An 18,395-nucleotide genomic window follows, 5' to 3' on the forward strand; every position below is an offset into this window, starting at 1 on the left:
CCTGATCCAGGCACTCCACAAAATGCACATAGGTAGGTTGTCAAGGAACATGTCAGCACCCAGAGGAACTGGGCACAAATGTGCAGGTTGGTCTCACAAAAGTGTCTCTTGAATCTTACCCAGCAACATCACATTATTAGTAGATGATGCTATTTATGCTTATGGGGTGAACATATGGCAGGACAGAACAAACTGTCACTGGGGGAAGTTTCCCAAATATGCAGGCAATACAAACAGCTGTCCTGATTTCTGATGTATTATAGAGTTGGAGCCAGACAATGGCTTGGGAGGATTTCAGCAGGATGTGATTAACTTTGGCAAGACAAGAACATAGCTCAGGTCCAGCCCTCACCCTACAGAAAGGCTGTTCAGCATTCACAGGCTGTGGGAATGGATGTGTCCAAGCTTGCAATGAATTTGCTTGGCCCCTTCACCATCCTGGGCTAAAATCTGGCTAGTGGTTTCACAGTCACAAAGCTGCATCCAGGCACAAAATAAAAATCGTAAAACTCATTCTTCTTTGGCACGAAGACAGAAATGTACAACCTAATTTGCTACATTACTGTACATCTAAAAACTATCCTTGCCCAGAGTTCGACAGACAGATGTTATTAATCTTTTTATGGATTGCATCTGTAGAAGCAGGCTGCATTTTTCATGCCTGTATTCCATTTTGGTGTACCATCTAGTATATCACCTTTATTAGCATTTGAAGTGTTACCCCAGCACAAATAATTATAGTAAAAACAGTGTTAGCCACTAATAGTCACAAGAGATTACTAATGTTGCAATATTCAGTAAATGACACAAGTGTCACTTCTGTCATTTGCAGTGCCAGCACATATAAACTGCTCCCTGTGTTTCTCATGCAGGTGGAAGCCAGCCACACTCTGAAACACATCAGTGCCTCCTTGCTCGCTATAAACACAGAGCACAGCAGAGATGGTCAGGAGTTAAAGGAAGCAGCCAACTATCTGTTTAATGCAGTGAGCAATGTTCTTAAAGCTTCTGTAGAAATCAGAGCTGGGAACAACTCGGTGCCAGAGGCAGAACAGGTAATTTAGATTTGGTCCAGTTTGTACTGTACTATGTGTGAATATTTGTTTGCTTTGGGAGGTTTTTAAGAGCTCTGCTGCCTCTCATATTTTTAAATTGGCAGTGGGAACTGTTCATTGTGATACCATGATGGACTTGAATATCAGAGAGAACTTCTCTCCAGTTAGACATGTTAGACTGAATGCCTGTTAATGAAGATGATAGAAGCCTCTTGTTACATTGAAAGCTGAACAGGACAGAGCACTGGAGAACACAGCATCAGCTCTGACCTCTAATCGATGACAAGCACATTGTGATTTTTTTTCAGATTTGCCTCCTTTTGCCCCTTAATTCAAGGAAGCCACAGGTATTCAATATTCACGATTGCCACCACTACTTCACAGCTTGATCCAGCTGCTTAAACTTGGGCAGAAAGCTCTGATTACCTGTTCAGAAATATGTAACATCTTTATTTTGTCCTCCCCTTCCTATCTATATGTGAATTTTCACAGCTGACTCTGTGGGTTTCCTGGGCTGAACAGGAAATTTATATAAATACTTTAATTTCATCACTGCGAGAGAGTGGGGATGAAATAAATCTAACCTGAGAGAAAAGATTATGAACTGGACAAGTTCCTCAACAATAACACACTCGTAATACACAATTGATCTGCAATTAGGTCCTGCTTTTCCAAGTAACTAAACACTGAAGTGTGCAGCTAAAGGGCATTAATACACAAAAGTACACTAATATATGGATTGATTTCATGCTTGTAATTTCGATGTGTAGAAGTTATAAATACTACAATATAAATGTAAAATCTGTAAGACATTTATGTGCTGTCTGCAATGCTTCAATGAGAATTACAGAAATTGAATTGCAATAGAATAACCTTCTCTGAGATTAAGGATCCCATCACCAAGTTTTTCAGCTTAGTAAGACACCAAAATTAAAATGAAGCAATGACAAATAATGTGCAGCTTGATGACCCTGAGCACCTTTGTTGTAAGTTTCCTCCTCTAATCCTTTTCCAGAGTTCAGTGTCACACCAGCTCCTAAGTACAGTTGAAAATCTACAGAGTGCCCTTCTGTTTGGGAAGGTACCAGGTGATGAGCCAACAGTCCTCACCTCTCCTTCTGCCACAATGTATATGCACAGGTAACAGCTGCAGTGTCTCCCACTGAAGCTTCTGAGAGCTACAAATATCAATTCCATTGTGCTTAAACAGAATGTTTGGAACCAACTAAATATTGTAGCATAATGACAATTTCAATAGTGCAACAAGGCTGTTGTTAGTGCCTGATAGTAAGAACAGCTTGGACTCCAGGACACCACCTTAGAAATGCCCATGCTGTGTCTTCTTTAACCAGCCAAGAATTTACTACAATTTCCTGAATGAGGCAGCAGTCCATTCCTTTTGAAATTATGTAGAAAACTCATCCCATGCCAGTTAGGAGTTTTTATCTTTTCCAAGTAGCCAATAATGACATGTTATATGGAACTGCAACCAGCTTGGCAGAAGCAAATATAATCCTGAGGAGCCTGATGAGCATTCTCCATTACTTATAATCATCCCTAAATTGTTCCCCGAGAGCCTGGTTTTCATCCACATCAAACTGTGCATGCAAATCAAGAGCATGTTCACACATAAACCAAGTCTTTAAATAAGTACATCTTGGTACAACTTCCTCTCTAGATATGCCAATTCCACCCCTTTGTTGATGATTCTATGATAGTGTTCTGAGGAGTACTGCATCAGGGACAGGTTCGTGTACAAAGTATTTACTGGTAGAGTTAGAAATAGTTTTGTACCTAAGTTACACTTACAAAATGAGAAAGCTTTCTCTGTAGATATGAAGTTCACGCTATTGATGTTTGGGGTTTTGTGTTTTTTTCCCTTTTATTATTTTTTTCTCTTTTATTCTGCTTTGCTTATGCCCAACCCTAACTGGACAGATTACAAACAGAAAAGATGGAGAGCACATCCATTAACATCTCCAATTCCAACTCTGCCAGCTTTACTCTCCCACCTGCTTCCTCTCTCAATGTTTCAGGAGTTGATGATGAAACAGTGGATATAAGGGTAAATAGCTTTTATCTAACTCTATCTCATATCCAGCTTGCATTCCTGATCTAATGGTTTTACAATAGTTTATCCTTTTACAATGAACAGACAAACACACGTCATCCCTCCTGTCATGTCAAGAAAATAATGTGGAATCTTTTTGGTCAAAGAAGCCTAATTTATCTCAATTGCACGAGGCTGTTTAGGAGGACTGAAAGCTTAAATTCCCCATCCCATCAGTCCCTTACGTACACTTTGATTCACACCTGCATGGCAGGAGCAGGCAATGGAATGAGTCAATACCTACAAATCTATTCGCTGTTTGTTTACATCTTATGCTCTGAGGAAGATGCAACAGCTCAGAGTCCATTACTACATTCAAACTAACCTACAGCAGCTTTCTTTCATCTCAGGAAGAAATACATGAGTGTGGGGCACTCAGATCCTGCAGGAGACAAATGTGCTGATGGTAGCACATCCCTACATCCCTCATCTGAATCAGGACATGGTGGTTTTTCCCTCAGAACAATAGACTGCATGTAATTGTCATATTTTCATAAGAAATTTCCTAAGGATTTCTCTAGTTGATTTGACCCTCTCAGGAGACCACCTGAAAACATTTTGTTTTCTTTGCACCTTTTCCAACTCTGCTAAAAAATTGTGTCACAGTGCATGGAAACAATAAAGATTGTTGTACACATTTCAGAATGAAAATCACTTTCAAGGTTTGTAGACCCACCTTAGAGATACGGTAGAGTCTTATTTAAATCTGGATGCAGGCTTTTTGGAGGTCAGCTCCTGTTTGGGTCTGAGCTCAAGCTCCCACTGTTCAGCAATTCAGAATGTGAATATAATGAAATATTGACAATAGCTCAGTTGTCTGATAGTTAATGTCTTCTAACAGATGGTGAGCTTTGCCATGAATCCCTTTTTCTCCAGTGACATCAGTTTTGACATCAGTGGAACAGTGGGAGGTCTAAGTCTAACTGATCTGGATGGTTTGACCATACCAGTCAGCAACCTCAAAGAGAACATTGAGGTAAATCCAATATTTTCTAACCCTCACCCTCTTTTCATATTTTTTTCCTTTCTCCATTAATGAACTGTCATTTGTATTATCATTTGTGAGGTGAACGCAGATGCTGGTAGTGTTCATTATGTCAGATAATGGGATGATGCTGTCTGCATTTGTGATGGAAGGATTTGTGTGATGTGATGAATGAAATAATATTTCTGTCTTTTCTTAAAAAGGAGGCATTTTATTCTTCATTTACATGAATGTAAAAATGCTAATGGTTGTGGAAACAGACTCCAGATTACAGTCATCCCAAAGCACAATGTGAAGTCTGATTTCATCATCCAACCTCTGTATTTATTGTACTACTCTTTGGCTTCCTAGTCCATGTATAAACTGACATCTAAATCATTCATACATGTGCTTCACATAGCCAATGTCTCAGTCATAATCACAGTTCTCAGTTCAGAAATGCACTAATGGTCATAGGCTTTGTGATGAGTCTACACAGGTTTCAAATTAACTTTTCAGAGGTTAGTTGATATTATCAAGAAAACTACTTTGAAAGTGATATTTTTGCTGGCCATGCTTTCCTGATGTTATGAAAAAATAAAATCTAGCATGTGGCTGCATGCTAAGAAGAAAAATGCTTTTCTGTATTTATACCTATGTCTTTCTGTTTAAAAACAGATCATGTTACCAAGGCTTTCAGCAACACAGGAAGATAAGATTCTGTTGAATCTGGGCAATTATAGTACTTTTCAAGTAAATGTTACCTCAGGAAACACATCTATAGTGATCCACCTGGAAACTGAACATGACATTCCACTAATACTTTACTTGGGCTATGGGTATCACCCAAATGAGACCAACTATGATATGAAAAATCATCTGTTCTGTAAGAAATCTTCTGGAGGTAAGATAAGTGGTTAGTGACCCATGAACTTGCAGAATGAGCCTTGGCCATGAGTTCAGGTGTCTAGCTGGAAAGAAACCTCATGCTTCAAGGTTCCTATCTGTAGAATAAACTGTTCACTAACAGGAGCAAAGATTGGGATGCTTTGAACAATGAGTTGCTAAGAATGATTTCACATCTGTTTCTTTGGTTTATTTGTTACATGCAATACAGCTGCATACTTCTGAATTAGCCTTTCTATATATACATTGAAACTAAAATATTTATGTTCAAGGTGAGACAAACAGCTGGGTTCTCAGCCCAGAAGAACTCATTTTTGGAGAGGGAACCTACTATTTCATAGTTTTACAAGATATGGGAATGGATTCCACAGTCTATGATGGGCTAACCATAAACGCCACCTGCTTTGCATCCCACTGTGTGTTTTGGGAAGAGCACCAGGGAGGCTGGAACAGCTATGGATGTCATGTAAGTAGAGCAAAACAAAACAATGTGTCTGTTCTATACTTCAAAGCCAGCCCTCATACACTACCATTGTGTAGTAAAATGATAGCACTGAACTGACACCACAAAACAAGATCATTTTGAGATGTTTTAATAAACTCAAGAAGTTTAGTCATATTGAACTAAGCTTCAAACAACATTTCCATTTCTATTTCATGGGATGAACTTCTACATAAGAAGAAATGGAACCATTCTGACAACTCCATGATATATTGTAATGCCCCTTACTGGTTAGGTGTTAGAATTAATATTCCTTATTGGAACTTGAACAATTCTGTGTACAGCAGCTCTCTACACTAACTTACCAATCTCAGCACTGTCTTTTCCATCTCAGCACTGTCTTTTCCTTTGCTTGGTTAGTCACCTAATACTTTGAAGCCAGATGTTTTATCAGCAATCTTTTCTGGGTTTCAGGTAGGACCAAAAACAAATCCTAGCAGCACACAGTGCCTCTGCAACCATCTGACCTTCTTTGGGAGCTCCTTCTTTGTCATACCCAATGCCATAGATGTCAGCAAAACAGCACAGCTCTTTGGTACATTTGTGGACAATCCTGTGGTGGTGACAACTGTAGGATTCATCTTTCTGATATATGTGCTTGTAGTTATTTGGGCTCGAAGGAAAGACCTCCAGGATGATGCCAAAGTAAGTCTCCAGCTAATAAAGTCAATGCATTCAGGCCAATGCCCACTAAGCCTAGCCTGTTTTAATAGGAAGTCTTTAACCAATCCTACTCCTTTCCCTGTAACTGGTAAGTAAACATTGTTCACAAGATGACAAATTCCTACTCACAGCTTTCAGGAATCTGTACGTACAGGACTGCTAACACACTGCTTGTGCTGTGTCACTCTGCAGGTGAAAATCACAGTCCTGGAAGACAATGACCTGTTTGCTCAGTATTGTTACCTTGTGACAGTTTTCACAGGACACCGCCGTGGTGCAGCCACAACCTCCAAGGTATCAGTGCCACTGTGTGGGAAGAGAGTTTATTTGTCTAGGGAACTGGATGAATAATGGAGCTCCTGAGGCTATTAATAAGACAGCTCAAATGCACTGTTTGAGCCAGAAAGCCCTTAGGTTTGATGAAAACTGGAAGAGTATGCTAGAGAAATAAACACAAAAGATGTGCAAATCTTCATTTTACCTTCTTATTTTCCAGGTGACTCTCACCCTCTATGGACTGGACGGACAGAGTGAGCCCCACCATCTAAATGATCCTGATACACGTGTCTTTGAACGTGGAGGAGTGGATGTTTTCCTCCTCTGTACCTTCTTGCCTCTTGGGGAACTGCAGAGTATTAGATTGTGGCATGATAATTCAGGGGACAGTCCGTCCTGGTAAGTGGAGGTCTGGAGATCCTGGTAAGTAAAGATCCACAAATAATTTTTTATAATGACAACAGCTTTCCTTTTCTAGCACTTGAAAAAACTTTGTGCAGTTCCAGAAAGAAAAGAAGTGTTAGATTCTAGTTTTTGCAGATGAATAGACCAAATCATAGTCTAAACTGGAGGACCAGGAGTGCTTCCCATATCCCAGGTCCAGTACAGGATGGGATGTGTTCTGTGCCTTACAGTTTAGTCGCCCTAAGAAGCCAAAGGCCAGAGTTTGTCCTCCACAGTCTTGTTGAGTTCTGAATTTAACACACTCAGTGACATATGACTGTGCCCTGTGTGTTTCTCCAACAGGTATGTGAATCGAGTATCAGTCCATGATCTGGCACGGGATCAGAAATGGTACTTCCTCTGTAACTCTTGGCTAGCCATTGATATTGGAGAATGTGTCCTAGATAAAATGTTCCCGGTAGCAACAGAACAGGACCTGAAGCAGTTCAGGTACCCCCTATTTCACAGGTTTTTTTTCCTTTTGATAGCAGTCAGTCTAGAAAAGCAAGCATGGAAAAAACAGACCAAAGCCCTAGAAAAACATGAAAACAAGGCAGGTTTTTCCACTGCCCTTAAAGGGCTCTGAACAAGAGAAAAAAGAAGGATGGTTAAGTAAATCTAATCATTACCTTAACAGTACTACCATAGTGAAAATATTGGTGCTAAAGAAGGATAGCCTGACAGGACCTAGAGAAACCCAAACATCTTCTCTTATGTGTAATTTTCTTAACAATTTAGGTAGGAACTATTCACCTTCCCTCCATGCTGTAGCCAGAAATATAGGACATAAGTAGCTATGACCATTCCATGCAAATCAAGCAATGATATTTGATAATTTCTCCTAGTTATTATTTCTTCTGATAGTGCCTAGAAGCATGGACAGGTTAGGACCCTGAACTAGAGTTTTGTTCTTCCCTCTCCTTTTTATAAATCCATTTGATTTCCCTCTTGTCCTTCCCAGCAATCTGTTTTTCATGAAGACCTCCCAGGGTTTCCAGGATGGGCACATCTGGTACTCGGTTTTCAGCCGCTCCCCACGAAGCTCCTTCACACGAGCCCAGCGCGTGTCCTGTTGCTTCTCACTGCTCCTCTGCACCATGCTGACCAGCATCATGTTCTGGGGTGTGCCAAAGGATCCTGCTGAGCAGAAGATGGATTTGGGTAACAATACTCAACATTGCTTGGGCAAGCAAATAGAGAGACAGTAGAATCTGGAAGCAAAAGTTGAATAAATGGGCTTTCTCACAAGAAAGAGACTTGATGGTTTATCTTGCCTGGGTTTATTTTTCCTTCTCCCCTCTGTTTGACCTTGACAGGTAAGATCGAGTTCACATGGCAGGAAGTGATGATTGGCTTTGAGAGCTCCCTCCTCATGTTCCCCATCAACCTGCTCATTGTGCAAATCTTCAGGAACATACGACCCCGGCCAGCCCAGCAGGCGAGAGAGAAGAAGCCGGGAAAAAATGGTCGTGTATCCCCACGCCTGCCTCCCACCCCACGGGCCGCCCAGGCTGCCTCTCTCACTCCAGAGGCTGTGACAAAGGCAAGTCCCAATGAGTCCTGTACTGCCCTCTGCTGCCACGCACTACCGGCTTCCCCAGCGCCACAAACGATCCCTGTCTGATGCACTTCAGCCTGTCTGAAGAGAAAAGACAGTTACCACTGGTGCAAAGCACGCATTTGCCCACCTAAATGCAATCCTTCATTAAGGTTGTCTTTGTACATCCCAGCCCTTGCACAGTTATTGTGTGTGACCAAATCACTGTGTTCAGGAGTTAAAGCAAATGCTAAGCAAGACAGTGAAGATAGAAGGTATCATGGACCACATCTTTTTCAGCTTAGGTCCTCAGGAAGGTACTCTGCCCTTTCAAACCCTGAAAGCTGCCTTCCTGAACTCACTGAAATCTGTCTGTCACACCCAGCACTGTAGGATGTGCTATTGTTATCCATTCTGGATATTTTAGCAATTGGTGCAGATCCCAGCCAGTGGTGCTGTCAGATCACATCAGCATAAGCCACTGCAGCCAGAGTCACTGCTGTGTTGCTGCTGTCTTTCCTAGGACATAAGAAGAATTGCCAACTCACTCTTTAAAGCCCTGAAGACTCCATCTCTCACCTCAGCGCCAGACCTTGAAAAATCAACTAACATCAACACACTTTTGTCATTGGTTGCGGACATCATCTGTCAGCAGAACAGAGCTGGGCAAGGGTTTTATCATGAGAGCAAGAAGGATGGTCCTATAAGCGTCACATTAGGTGCTGTGGATATCCAAGGTAAATAACACACTGTGAAATGCCTGCTGAAACCTTTGCAGTGAAAATTATTATAGCACTGGATGTCATGACCCAAGCTCTTCTTACATTTTCTGACTCAAAGGCAACTACAGAATCACAGAATAGCTGAGGTCTTAGAAGGGATCTCTGGATCCTACCATGCTGCTCAGAGCAGAGTCAGCAGGAGCAGAATTGTCCAAGATCAAATCCAGTCAGATGTTGAATGTCTCCCCAAGGATGAGGACTCCACAAATTATTTGAGCAACCTGCTACAGTGTCCAATACATAAGTTTTTTCTTATGTTCAGAAATTTTGCATGTTTTAAGGTGTGCCCATTGCCTCTTGTTCTTTCACTGCACCACTGAGTGCACAACTAAGTAAAGACAACTGTGAAATCTGTTTCTTATGCTGTATAATCAAATGTTTGCTACCAGTCTGGCTTGGGAGCAGGATCAGCATCTACCAATGAAAAGACTCACAAATATCAGTTGTTTCACAGTCTTTTTGACCTGTCCTTTTATTTCTTCTTGGCCTTGTGCTGTTGTTCCTTTCAGTCTGGCTCTCAACTAAACAAGAATGTATGAGTAAACAATATCACTGATTTCATTAAGGCTCACATTTGGCTTTTCCAGTGAGTCTTCCAAGCTACTAATTGCACAGGCACCCAAGAACAAATTAACAGTTGATCTGATCTGACCTGTCTATTAAGCTTTTAGGACTGCTGTTTAACTAAGTTGCCTTCTGGAAAAAATTCCAAGCCATTCCAGCACAAGAGCATTATGCTCTAGTACTAAAGCTGCTTTTACACATCCCTTCAAATGTTACTCTTCACTTCATCACACTCATGATCTTTAGCTCCAGTTCTGCCACCCTTTGTATGAACAATATTTTAATCTAGGATTATCTATTTTCTCAATAAATCAATGAATAATTCTTTGCCTGCAGAAAAAGCAAGAAGTCCAACTCCAGAGAAGAGAATTTGTGAGCAGCTGAAATACAGTGATTACCATCGCTGCTTGTACATGCAACTCCAGCATGTAGAGATGGAGCTGGAATTGCTGGGGCCCCATAAATTTCAGATGCCTCAGAGTTACACACAAGCTGTTTGTCAGGTTCAGCATTTGAAGAACCTCCTGGAGAACCAAATCTGCTCATCAGCATCCATCAGTGAGGGGTAACCCAGTTCTCATCTCATTCTCAGTATAAGTAAATTCAGGTCATTAATTCAAAATTGGACAGGATGACAGAGCCCAAATAATTACTGCTTAATATGTGCTAGATAACTATCATTATATCTGTAAAAATAAGTCTTACTATTATACCACTGCAGGAGCTACAAAGAAATTTCCATGCACTGTGAACTGCACACAAAGGCAATAATGACCCATCATTGCTGTTTGTCATTTTTGCCTCCAAAGTGGAAAGTTACAGTACAATGCCATGTGATAGTAAAGGACTGGGATAATCACTGAGCTCCAAAGTCACAGAAGACTCTTAAAATGTATGGATAAAGAAAAATTAATAAGCAGACAAAAATAGTTCAGTGAAATATGATAATTAAGTTGGAAGTATTGGAAACAATTGCACTAATTACGTCACTTGGCCTTCATGGCGATCACAAGAGATGCATTCGGCAGCTTAAATGCACTCATAGCTTTGTCAATAGCTCTACTGGAGATTCAATTATGCGTGAACTGAGGAGTAAATAAGCCCATCACATTTATTTTGGTTTTAGCTGATCTCTGCATGCCTCCTCATTATTTTTTCTCACTGTACTTCTTGCTATCCATATACCCTATATAACTACATTAATTAAAAGAATTTAGAATATTTTGATTTTATATCATTAGTTGTTGCCTATTACCAGTAAACCTTATGACTGTGATTTTGGTTCCTATTCCATCTCAGACTGATTTTTTTCTCTTCTGGTTGACTCTCAAGGTGGTCCCATACTCCAAACTTCTCCAATGATGACAAGAAAAGTTTTTCCCACAGAGGGCTGCCCTGGTGGTTTGTGTTCATCGCTTGGTTCCTTGTGGCAGCCACCAGCGGTGTGTCCGGGTTCTTTACCATGCTCTACGGACTCCATTATGGCAAGGAGAACTCCATCAAGTGGCTGATCTCCATGGTCATCTCCTTCCTGGAAAGTCTTTTCATCACACAGCCCTTAAAGGTGAGAGCCTCAGAAATACAACCACTGGCCAAGATGAACCTCATCTGCTGCTATTGCAGAAAGACAATGTAACATGTTCTAAAGAGCTACAGGATTTAAGATATAAAATGAGAAGTCTTCGCCCTTAAAACAAGAGGAAGCAGTTGGTTTACAGAGTTCTGCTGGCTTTTGCTGACATTAACTCCATTAGTTTCATCTCCCTTGCTTTGTCAGGGTTTAATGAGGTTTCTCAATAGGAAGGGTGTGTCACAAAATCAGTTTAGCTGGGCAAACCCCAGCACTGTGCACTGTTCTCTTTTTTATGGGCTTCAGCTGCATGGGTTCAACAAGCCCAAAGCACAGTTGTGTTCCTGCAGTGCCTGGATCCAAAGGGATCCAGGTCAAAGCCTGAGCTTCTTTATATGAAATGGGCATATGGTGAGTCTATAGCTGATTCTTTCCAGGTGCTGGGATTTGCTGCTTTTTTTGCTCTGGTTCTGAAGAAAGTGGAACATGAGGATGAAGAAAACACAGCTATTGATGAGCCTTTATCTGCACCAGGTAACTGCCTGTAAAGCGAGAAATTATTAAAGAAAGTGCAGTCTTCTCCTAGCTTTTGGTGTGCTTTATGCATGAATATGTGACTCAGCTCAACTGCCTTGCAACAAAACCTGTAACTATTCCACAACTTAGGGAAAATAAATAAGTGACCCAATGCAAAACACAACCTTCATGTAGACTGGTAGCTCTTTATCTGACAAGCATAAATAAAACCTCTCACAAAGAAATTTCCCACATCCTTTAAGGCCTATATAAAGGTTCCCAGGTTACATACTTTTCCACAACCACAGTTATCTGTATTATTCCCCTAAACTGAACAGTGGCTTCTGCAGTCATAATCATATCTAAATAAAGCCTTGACTAGCAGACAGGAATCCTAGGGCACATCAAAGTTATCTGATCTACAGCTTCCTCCCTGCTCAGCCTCAGGCTACAAATACACCACCTTCTGAGATGCTCAGCCTAGAGACACCTGGGCTACACCTGGTCCTAAACCCAACACAGTTTTTGTGAGCTCCTTCCTTCCCCGCTGTTTGCCTTGCTATAGTAATGGTTAAAATCACATCCTCTGTCTTCCTAAGGGAAAGCATTAAATAGAAATGTTTCCTTAGAATGTCCAAAGGAAGAAAAAGCAGGACATGGATAATCTGTTGACTAATTCCAAGGTTCACTGCTCTCCCTCACAGGTGATTCACACCCTCTCTTTGGAGCCCAAAGAGACAGCAGAAGCAATATTTACCGGCCACCTCCTGCTGCTGATGTGGAGAAAATGAAAATCAGCTGCATGAAGGAGAAGAAAGCTTTTGCCCTCATCAGGGAAATCCTGGGTATTATCCACATGTAGATTATCTTGTTTTATTCAGTAATACTCATCAGTAATTTTACATCAGTGAAAATATTGTTCTCTTGGGTGACAAAGTTTTGGCATATCTTCAGCTTTCTGCCAGACGTTATGATGTAGAGACAGGCTGTTCCATGGCAGCTGGAGCTGCAAGGAGGTGGGAACGTTAGCTGGAGATAAAAGTGTGGCTAGGGCTTCATTTTACGGTAAAGAAACACATCACACACATGAGAGGTTAAAGAAAAGTAGAAAGGATAAAAGGAGGAAGTCAATAGTTAAATGAAGCTGAAATCAAAGAGCAGATGGAGGCCATCTTTCTAAAAGCAGATAGTATCTATAGATAATGATTTATGCCCCTGTTTTATTTCCTCTAAACTCAATGGCAAAAATACCTCAACTTCACTTGGAACAAAGTCAGACTGCTCATTTTATTTACAGCTGCCATGACTACTTCTCTTTAGCCTTCCCACTTATTTTCTTGACTGCTGCTCATATTCCAAATGTGAAACACTTAAACTGCAGCACATTGAAGCAGCTTGGGTGCATTCATTGGCACTGGTCACTAAGTCTATAAAGCACCTCTGTGGCCTAATAAGTGCTGACAGAAGAAATCATTCACACAATTTATTTTGAACAGCATTGTTAACTCAGAGCTCACATGTGCTGTCTCTTTCTGGTTTTTTTTCCAGCCTATCTGGGGTTTTTATGGATGCTGTTACTGATTGCCTATGGGCAGAGAGATCCCAATTCCTACTATTTAAACAAACACATTGAGGACAGCTTTACAGATGGATTCCATGATGTCTACAGTTACCAGGATTTTTTCATGTGGGCAAACACTACCTTACTCAAAAACCTTTATGGATCATATAAAGGTGAAGATTCACATTGTTTCCCTTCAGCTTGTCAGATTCTGAAACATTATTTTTAATACTTATCTCTAACTTGCATATTTCAGTGGAGAAAGGGACTGTGAGTATATGAGGCTAGCAAGAAATCTTACAATAGGAATACTAGTGGATAACAAAACCCTACAGCTTGGCCCCACGTTAAACGTCCCCTGATATTTTCCTTATGTTTAATACAACCCAAAAGTTCTGCACTGCAATGTTAAATTTTTCACATTTTACATTACTTACTCCAGATATATCCTCAGTTTTACACAACTTTCTTCCCATAATAATAATAAAAAAAAAAGAATGGCAGACAGGTGGCACCATAAAGCTTTTCCTCAGGAGAGCTGTTTGCATCAGGACTTGGGTCAATGTGAAGGCAAATTATGCAATATCACCATGTTTCTATCTAGCCATATCCAGTAAAATATGACTCATTTTCCAGCTCACATTTAATGGTAAATGTTGAAATATATTAGCATAGTTGTTCTTTGGGCATGACAGGCCACATGAACACTGTATAAAGTCACTTTTCTCCCCCAGGCCCCACTTTTCTTCTGTATAAAATACAGATGGGGAGTGACACAGAACTCTGTTAGTGTGAATTGTATTTAAGAACTCAGTTCAAATCAACATGAGGGTTTCATTTTCATGACTATTTTGCTTACAGTGTTTCCGAGAAAAGAATATATGGCAAAATATTAAGGCATCACTGACTCATAAAAGAAATTAATATTATTAATTTTCTCATATTGCCAGTGCTGCTCTTTTCCATCTCCTGTTTAGGATTCATTACAGATGGCAATTCCAAGCTGGTGGGTAGTGCCCGAATTCGCCAAGTAAGAGTGAGAGGAGGCACCTGCCCCATTTCTCCCAGACTCCAGCACGTAGCTGAGGAATGCCACGCTCCATACTCCCTACAAACAGAAGATACATCAGCTTATGGGGAACACTGGAATACCTCAGCCTTTGATAACTCCTCTGACTTGAGCTCAGCATGGCAGTATCAGAGTCAGTCCAAACTGAGAGGACACCCCATCTGGGGCAAATTTGCCATCTACAGCGGAGGGGGATATGTGATTCACCTGGGAACTGACCCTAAAAATGCCTCCAGGTACCACTTGTATTCTTGTAAATTATCAGTGCATCCTCCATGTGATACATTCCTGTATGAGTTAGATCACTGGCTGCAATTCTTTTGACAGAATTCTCCAGTACCTTTTCAAAAATGTCTGGCTTGACACGTTCACAAGAGCAGTGTTTGTTGAATTTACAGTCTACAATGCCAACGTGAACCTGTTCTGCATTATAAGCCTGATGTTTGAAAGCAATGCTTTAGGTGAGAATCTTTCCTAAGTTACACATTTATGAAAAGAGCAAGCAGTGCACCTAGAGAAGGTAGATTTACACACTGCCAGTGTTTTCCTAGTTTTTTCTTTAGTAAAGACAAGTGTTTTAATAAATCTAATCATGAGAGAATCAATGCAAATTTTACAAACCATTTAGGAAAAACGCAGCATCACAGTAATATAGACCATAATGGAATATCTTATGTTTGCTTATGCTGTGGTCATCTATTGATGAAGAAAACACACTATTGAAACTTGATCTCCAGAATTTACACACCAGGAACAAGAAAAATTCTGTTTCCTAATCACTGCAGCTAATCAATACAATATTAAGACAAAAAATACAAATAACAGTCTGTCTTTTTTCTTCCAGATGACTTCTAATATATAGCTATGTAAATATGTAATACATAATGTGGATAAAACAGAATAGTGAAACCAAATTCTGGTTTAAAGGCTATAGGAAAACATTTGGTCCGAGCAGCAGCCTCTCTTGGTGTGTCCAAGTATCAGAAAATGCCCAAACTGACCACAAAACTAAGCTAATTTTGGGTTTAGAATGAGATTCAGCTTTTTAAAAAATTCCAAGTTCTCCTGCTGTATTTCTGCATTTGCAGTCCAATCCAAACTGAGCCCTATTGGGATTACTATTGTGCTATCACACAGACAGCACTACCACTGTAAAAGCCTTGACTCTGAAATTCCTGTTTGAGGAAATTTCAAATACTTAGAGGGTTACTCACATAGTCAAATCTAAATCTCAGTTCAGTGGTTGGATTCAGCCTCACATTGATGTGAAAGTGAGTACAGAAGTCTTACTGGTGAACTGAGTTGTTTGAATGAAAGCAGAAAGGTGTCATTATCAGAGCCTTGAGGTGACCTCTGATTGTTTTTTAGGGGCCTTCTTCACAAGCACAGAGCTGCAAAGTGTCCGGCTCTACCCCTACACCAACAGCCTCCACATCTTTGTGGTTGCAGCAGAAGTCATTTTTTTCCTCTTCATTGTGTACTACATGATAGTACAGGTGAGGTCCAATGGAAAGTTTGGCTGAGAGCATTTCCTTGTGCCTGCTGTTGATTTCACTCACAAAAGCTTTAGGGCTGTACTTGATTTTAGTAGTGCTGGTGCTGCTACACCAATGGAAGATTGAATTAGATACAGTGTCAGTATTAAATAATAGGAAAGCAAAACTGTATTTGGCTGGAATGATTCTTTTGAGAAAGATAATGAGAACTTAGTGCAAGCTGTAGTTTTATTAATGCAGAGTAGTCCGCTTAATTGTGGAGGGCATTGCCCTAATCTTCAGAGGTGGACTGTATGATATGGAGTGATGAGACTGAAACAGTAAAACTCCTCACAGGGCAAGCTGATGAAGAGTCTGAGATGGAGATATTTCCATAGCAAGTGGAATCTCCTGGAGCTGGCCATTATACTGATTAGCTGGAGTGCTCTGTCAGTGTTTGTGAAACGGACAGTCCTTGGGACCCGAGACATCAGCTACTACCAGGAACACAAGGAGGAGTAAGTACTAATGCTATTTAGTGCATCCTTTGTTGTTGCTGCTTATGCAGAAATAAATCTGTTTTTCCTCTTCCCAGACAGCACTTTGTCTGTGCTAGATATTGCTGTCCTAGATGGTTATATTCATGAAGCCTGTGAGTGTGTCAGTGCTTAGATTTGTGCCAGCAATAGGATTTTCTTTTGATACTGCTCTAGTAAAATCCAGCAGGCTTGAGCACCAAGTTCCCTTTTTTAGCCCCTAATTTCCTCTCTTGTGAACCAACAAGCCTTTCTGCTATGGGACATCCACCCAGAAAGCACATAATCTGCCTTGTTCTTTGTTGTAAAAAGCCATTGTTTAGAGGACAATAATGGATTCTTTCGTACAGAATGGAAAATTGTAACATCTTTTTTAAAATGGTCACATAGGAAAGAGGTGGTAGAATCACAGGATAATGAGCAGAATTTGGGCTACAGCCTAGACCTCCTCTCCTTAAAAAAAAAAAACTTAGCCATGCACAACTGAGCTTTTTGTGTGCACACAGTAGGAAGTGCAGGTGGGAACACGCAAGGAGGAATTCATTAGGCCTCCACTGAAACCAAGGACAGAGTAAATGGCGTTTCCAGCATACCCATTTATGCACTTCAAAGGATTCCGTGTGCATGATATATTATGTATTTTCTTTTTTTCCTAACAGCTCTGTAAGCTTCAGTGAAACAGCGAGAGCTGATGCAGTTCTTGGCTACCTGATTGCATTCCTGGTGCTTCTCTCCACAGTGAAACTGTGGCATCTGCTGAGGCTCAACCCTAAACTGAACATGATCACTTCAGCACTAAGGAGGGCATGGGGTGATATCTCTGGATTCATCACTGTTATTGCAATCATGTTCCTCGCCTATTCCATTGCTGTGAGTATGACAGTGCTTTCTGTGTTCTGCAGTCTGCTTCCAGGTACTGTCAGGCTAAATCAACTGTTTCTGAATGCTAAAAGCAACGTAACTTTACCATGTAAAATGGAATAAGCTGCCTGTCTAAATCTTAGGTTAGCAGCTTGGAGCCCAAGTCTTCTGTATGAGTGAAAGTGAAGCTAAAACATCCACTTGTCTGTTCTTTGCAAACTGAAATTTAGTGAAAAATCAAACACTGCGCTGAAAAATAAGGATTTGTTATGTGTAATAGATGTGACAAAGAACAAAGTACAGAAAAAAAGATTTTCTGGACAAAACTTAAATCATGGAGAGTTCAGAAAGTGCCATTTTCCATTTGGCTAGTTCATAAGTGGGATATAAGTACCTTTTTTACATATCTAGTGGCAAGCTCAGCAGATGTAAGACACATTCTCATACCTATGATAAAAGGTTTTACAGCTAAACACATTTTGCAGCAAGGACTCTGATCATGACACAAGACGTGGCTTCTGTCCTCTGCAGGCAAACCTGATATTTGGATGGAAGCTCTACTCTTACAAAACTCTCTTTGATTCGGCAGAGACCATGGTCAGTCTTCAGCTGGGAATCTTCAACTATGAGGAGGTACCACATCTAATTTTGAGAAGTTTACAACCATACAGTTGGCATCTCAGCTATCAAATATGCTTTAACCCAGCAAATAGAAGGACTTTCAGTTAGTGTTAAACATTAATGTAATTTTGCAAGCTCCACAGCTTCCTAAAGCAGCCACCTTTTCTGAGCAAGAAAAAGACGCCAAGTGAAATCTCTTTCATGTCCTGTTTTGACCATGAGGAGGCTCATAATGAACCTTTCATTAAGAAACCTGCTCACATTTCAGCTAGAGATGTTACTAATTGATTGAAGGTTTTGAGCAATTTCCTTAGAAAGCTATGTATAGAAATGTGAACAAAGCCCTGTGTTTGTCCTGAACACCCCCTCTGTCTTTCCAAGAA

General features: G+C 40.6%; 1 protein-coding gene across 5 annotated transcripts in view; it reads left to right on the forward strand.

The window, feature by feature from the left end:
- PKD1L2 (polycystin 1 like 2) overlaps positions 1-18,395 on the forward strand; it is a 39,047-nt gene that overhangs the window by 18,254 nt on the left and 2,398 nt on the right. For 2 of the 5 annotated variants that reach the window (XM_042027135.1, XM_042027138.1), the window contains 24 exons: positions 873-1,055; positions 2,071-2,195; positions 2,994-3,120; positions 4,007-4,141; positions 4,808-5,033; positions 5,308-5,501; positions 5,952-6,182; positions 6,393-6,494; positions 6,697-6,875; positions 7,224-7,370; positions 7,882-8,081; positions 8,237-8,463; positions 8,981-9,194; positions 10,140-10,368; positions 11,136-11,367; positions 11,811-11,907; positions 12,594-12,734; positions 13,438-13,623; positions 14,428-14,755; positions 14,847-14,980; positions 15,888-16,015; positions 16,352-16,512; positions 17,190-17,400; positions 17,923-18,024. In XM_042027135.1, the coding sequence (XP_041883069.1) occupies positions 873-1,055; positions 2,071-2,195; positions 2,994-3,120; positions 4,007-4,141; positions 4,808-5,033; positions 5,308-5,501; positions 5,952-6,182; positions 6,393-6,494; positions 6,697-6,875; positions 7,224-7,370; positions 7,882-8,081; positions 8,237-8,463; positions 8,981-9,194; positions 10,140-10,368; positions 11,136-11,367; positions 11,811-11,907; positions 12,594-12,734; positions 13,438-13,623; positions 14,428-14,755; positions 14,847-14,980; positions 15,888-16,015; positions 16,352-16,512; positions 17,190-17,400; positions 17,923-18,024 (4,239 nt within the window). Of the gene's footprint in view, positions 1-872; positions 1,056-2,070; positions 2,196-2,993; positions 3,121-4,006; positions 4,142-4,807; positions 5,034-5,307; positions 5,502-5,951; positions 6,183-6,392; positions 6,495-6,696; positions 6,876-7,223; positions 7,371-7,881; positions 8,082-8,236; positions 8,464-8,980; positions 9,195-10,139; positions 10,369-11,135; positions 11,368-11,810; positions 11,908-12,593; positions 12,735-13,437; positions 13,624-14,427; positions 14,756-14,846; positions 14,981-15,887; positions 16,016-16,351; positions 16,513-17,189; positions 17,401-17,922; positions 18,025-18,395 lie in introns of those variants that run through there. The other 3 variants (XM_042027136.1, XM_042027137.1, XM_042027139.1) reach the window with 3 other exon arrangements.

The sequence above is a fragment of the Corvus kubaryi genome, unplaced genomic scaffold, assembly GCF_017639235.1.
Source record: "Corvus kubaryi isolate FWS band 111438036 unplaced genomic scaffold, C.kubaryi_AGA036_p1.0 37300, whole genome shotgun sequence".
NCBI lineage: Eukaryota > Metazoa > Chordata > Aves > Passeriformes > Corvidae > Corvus > Corvus kubaryi.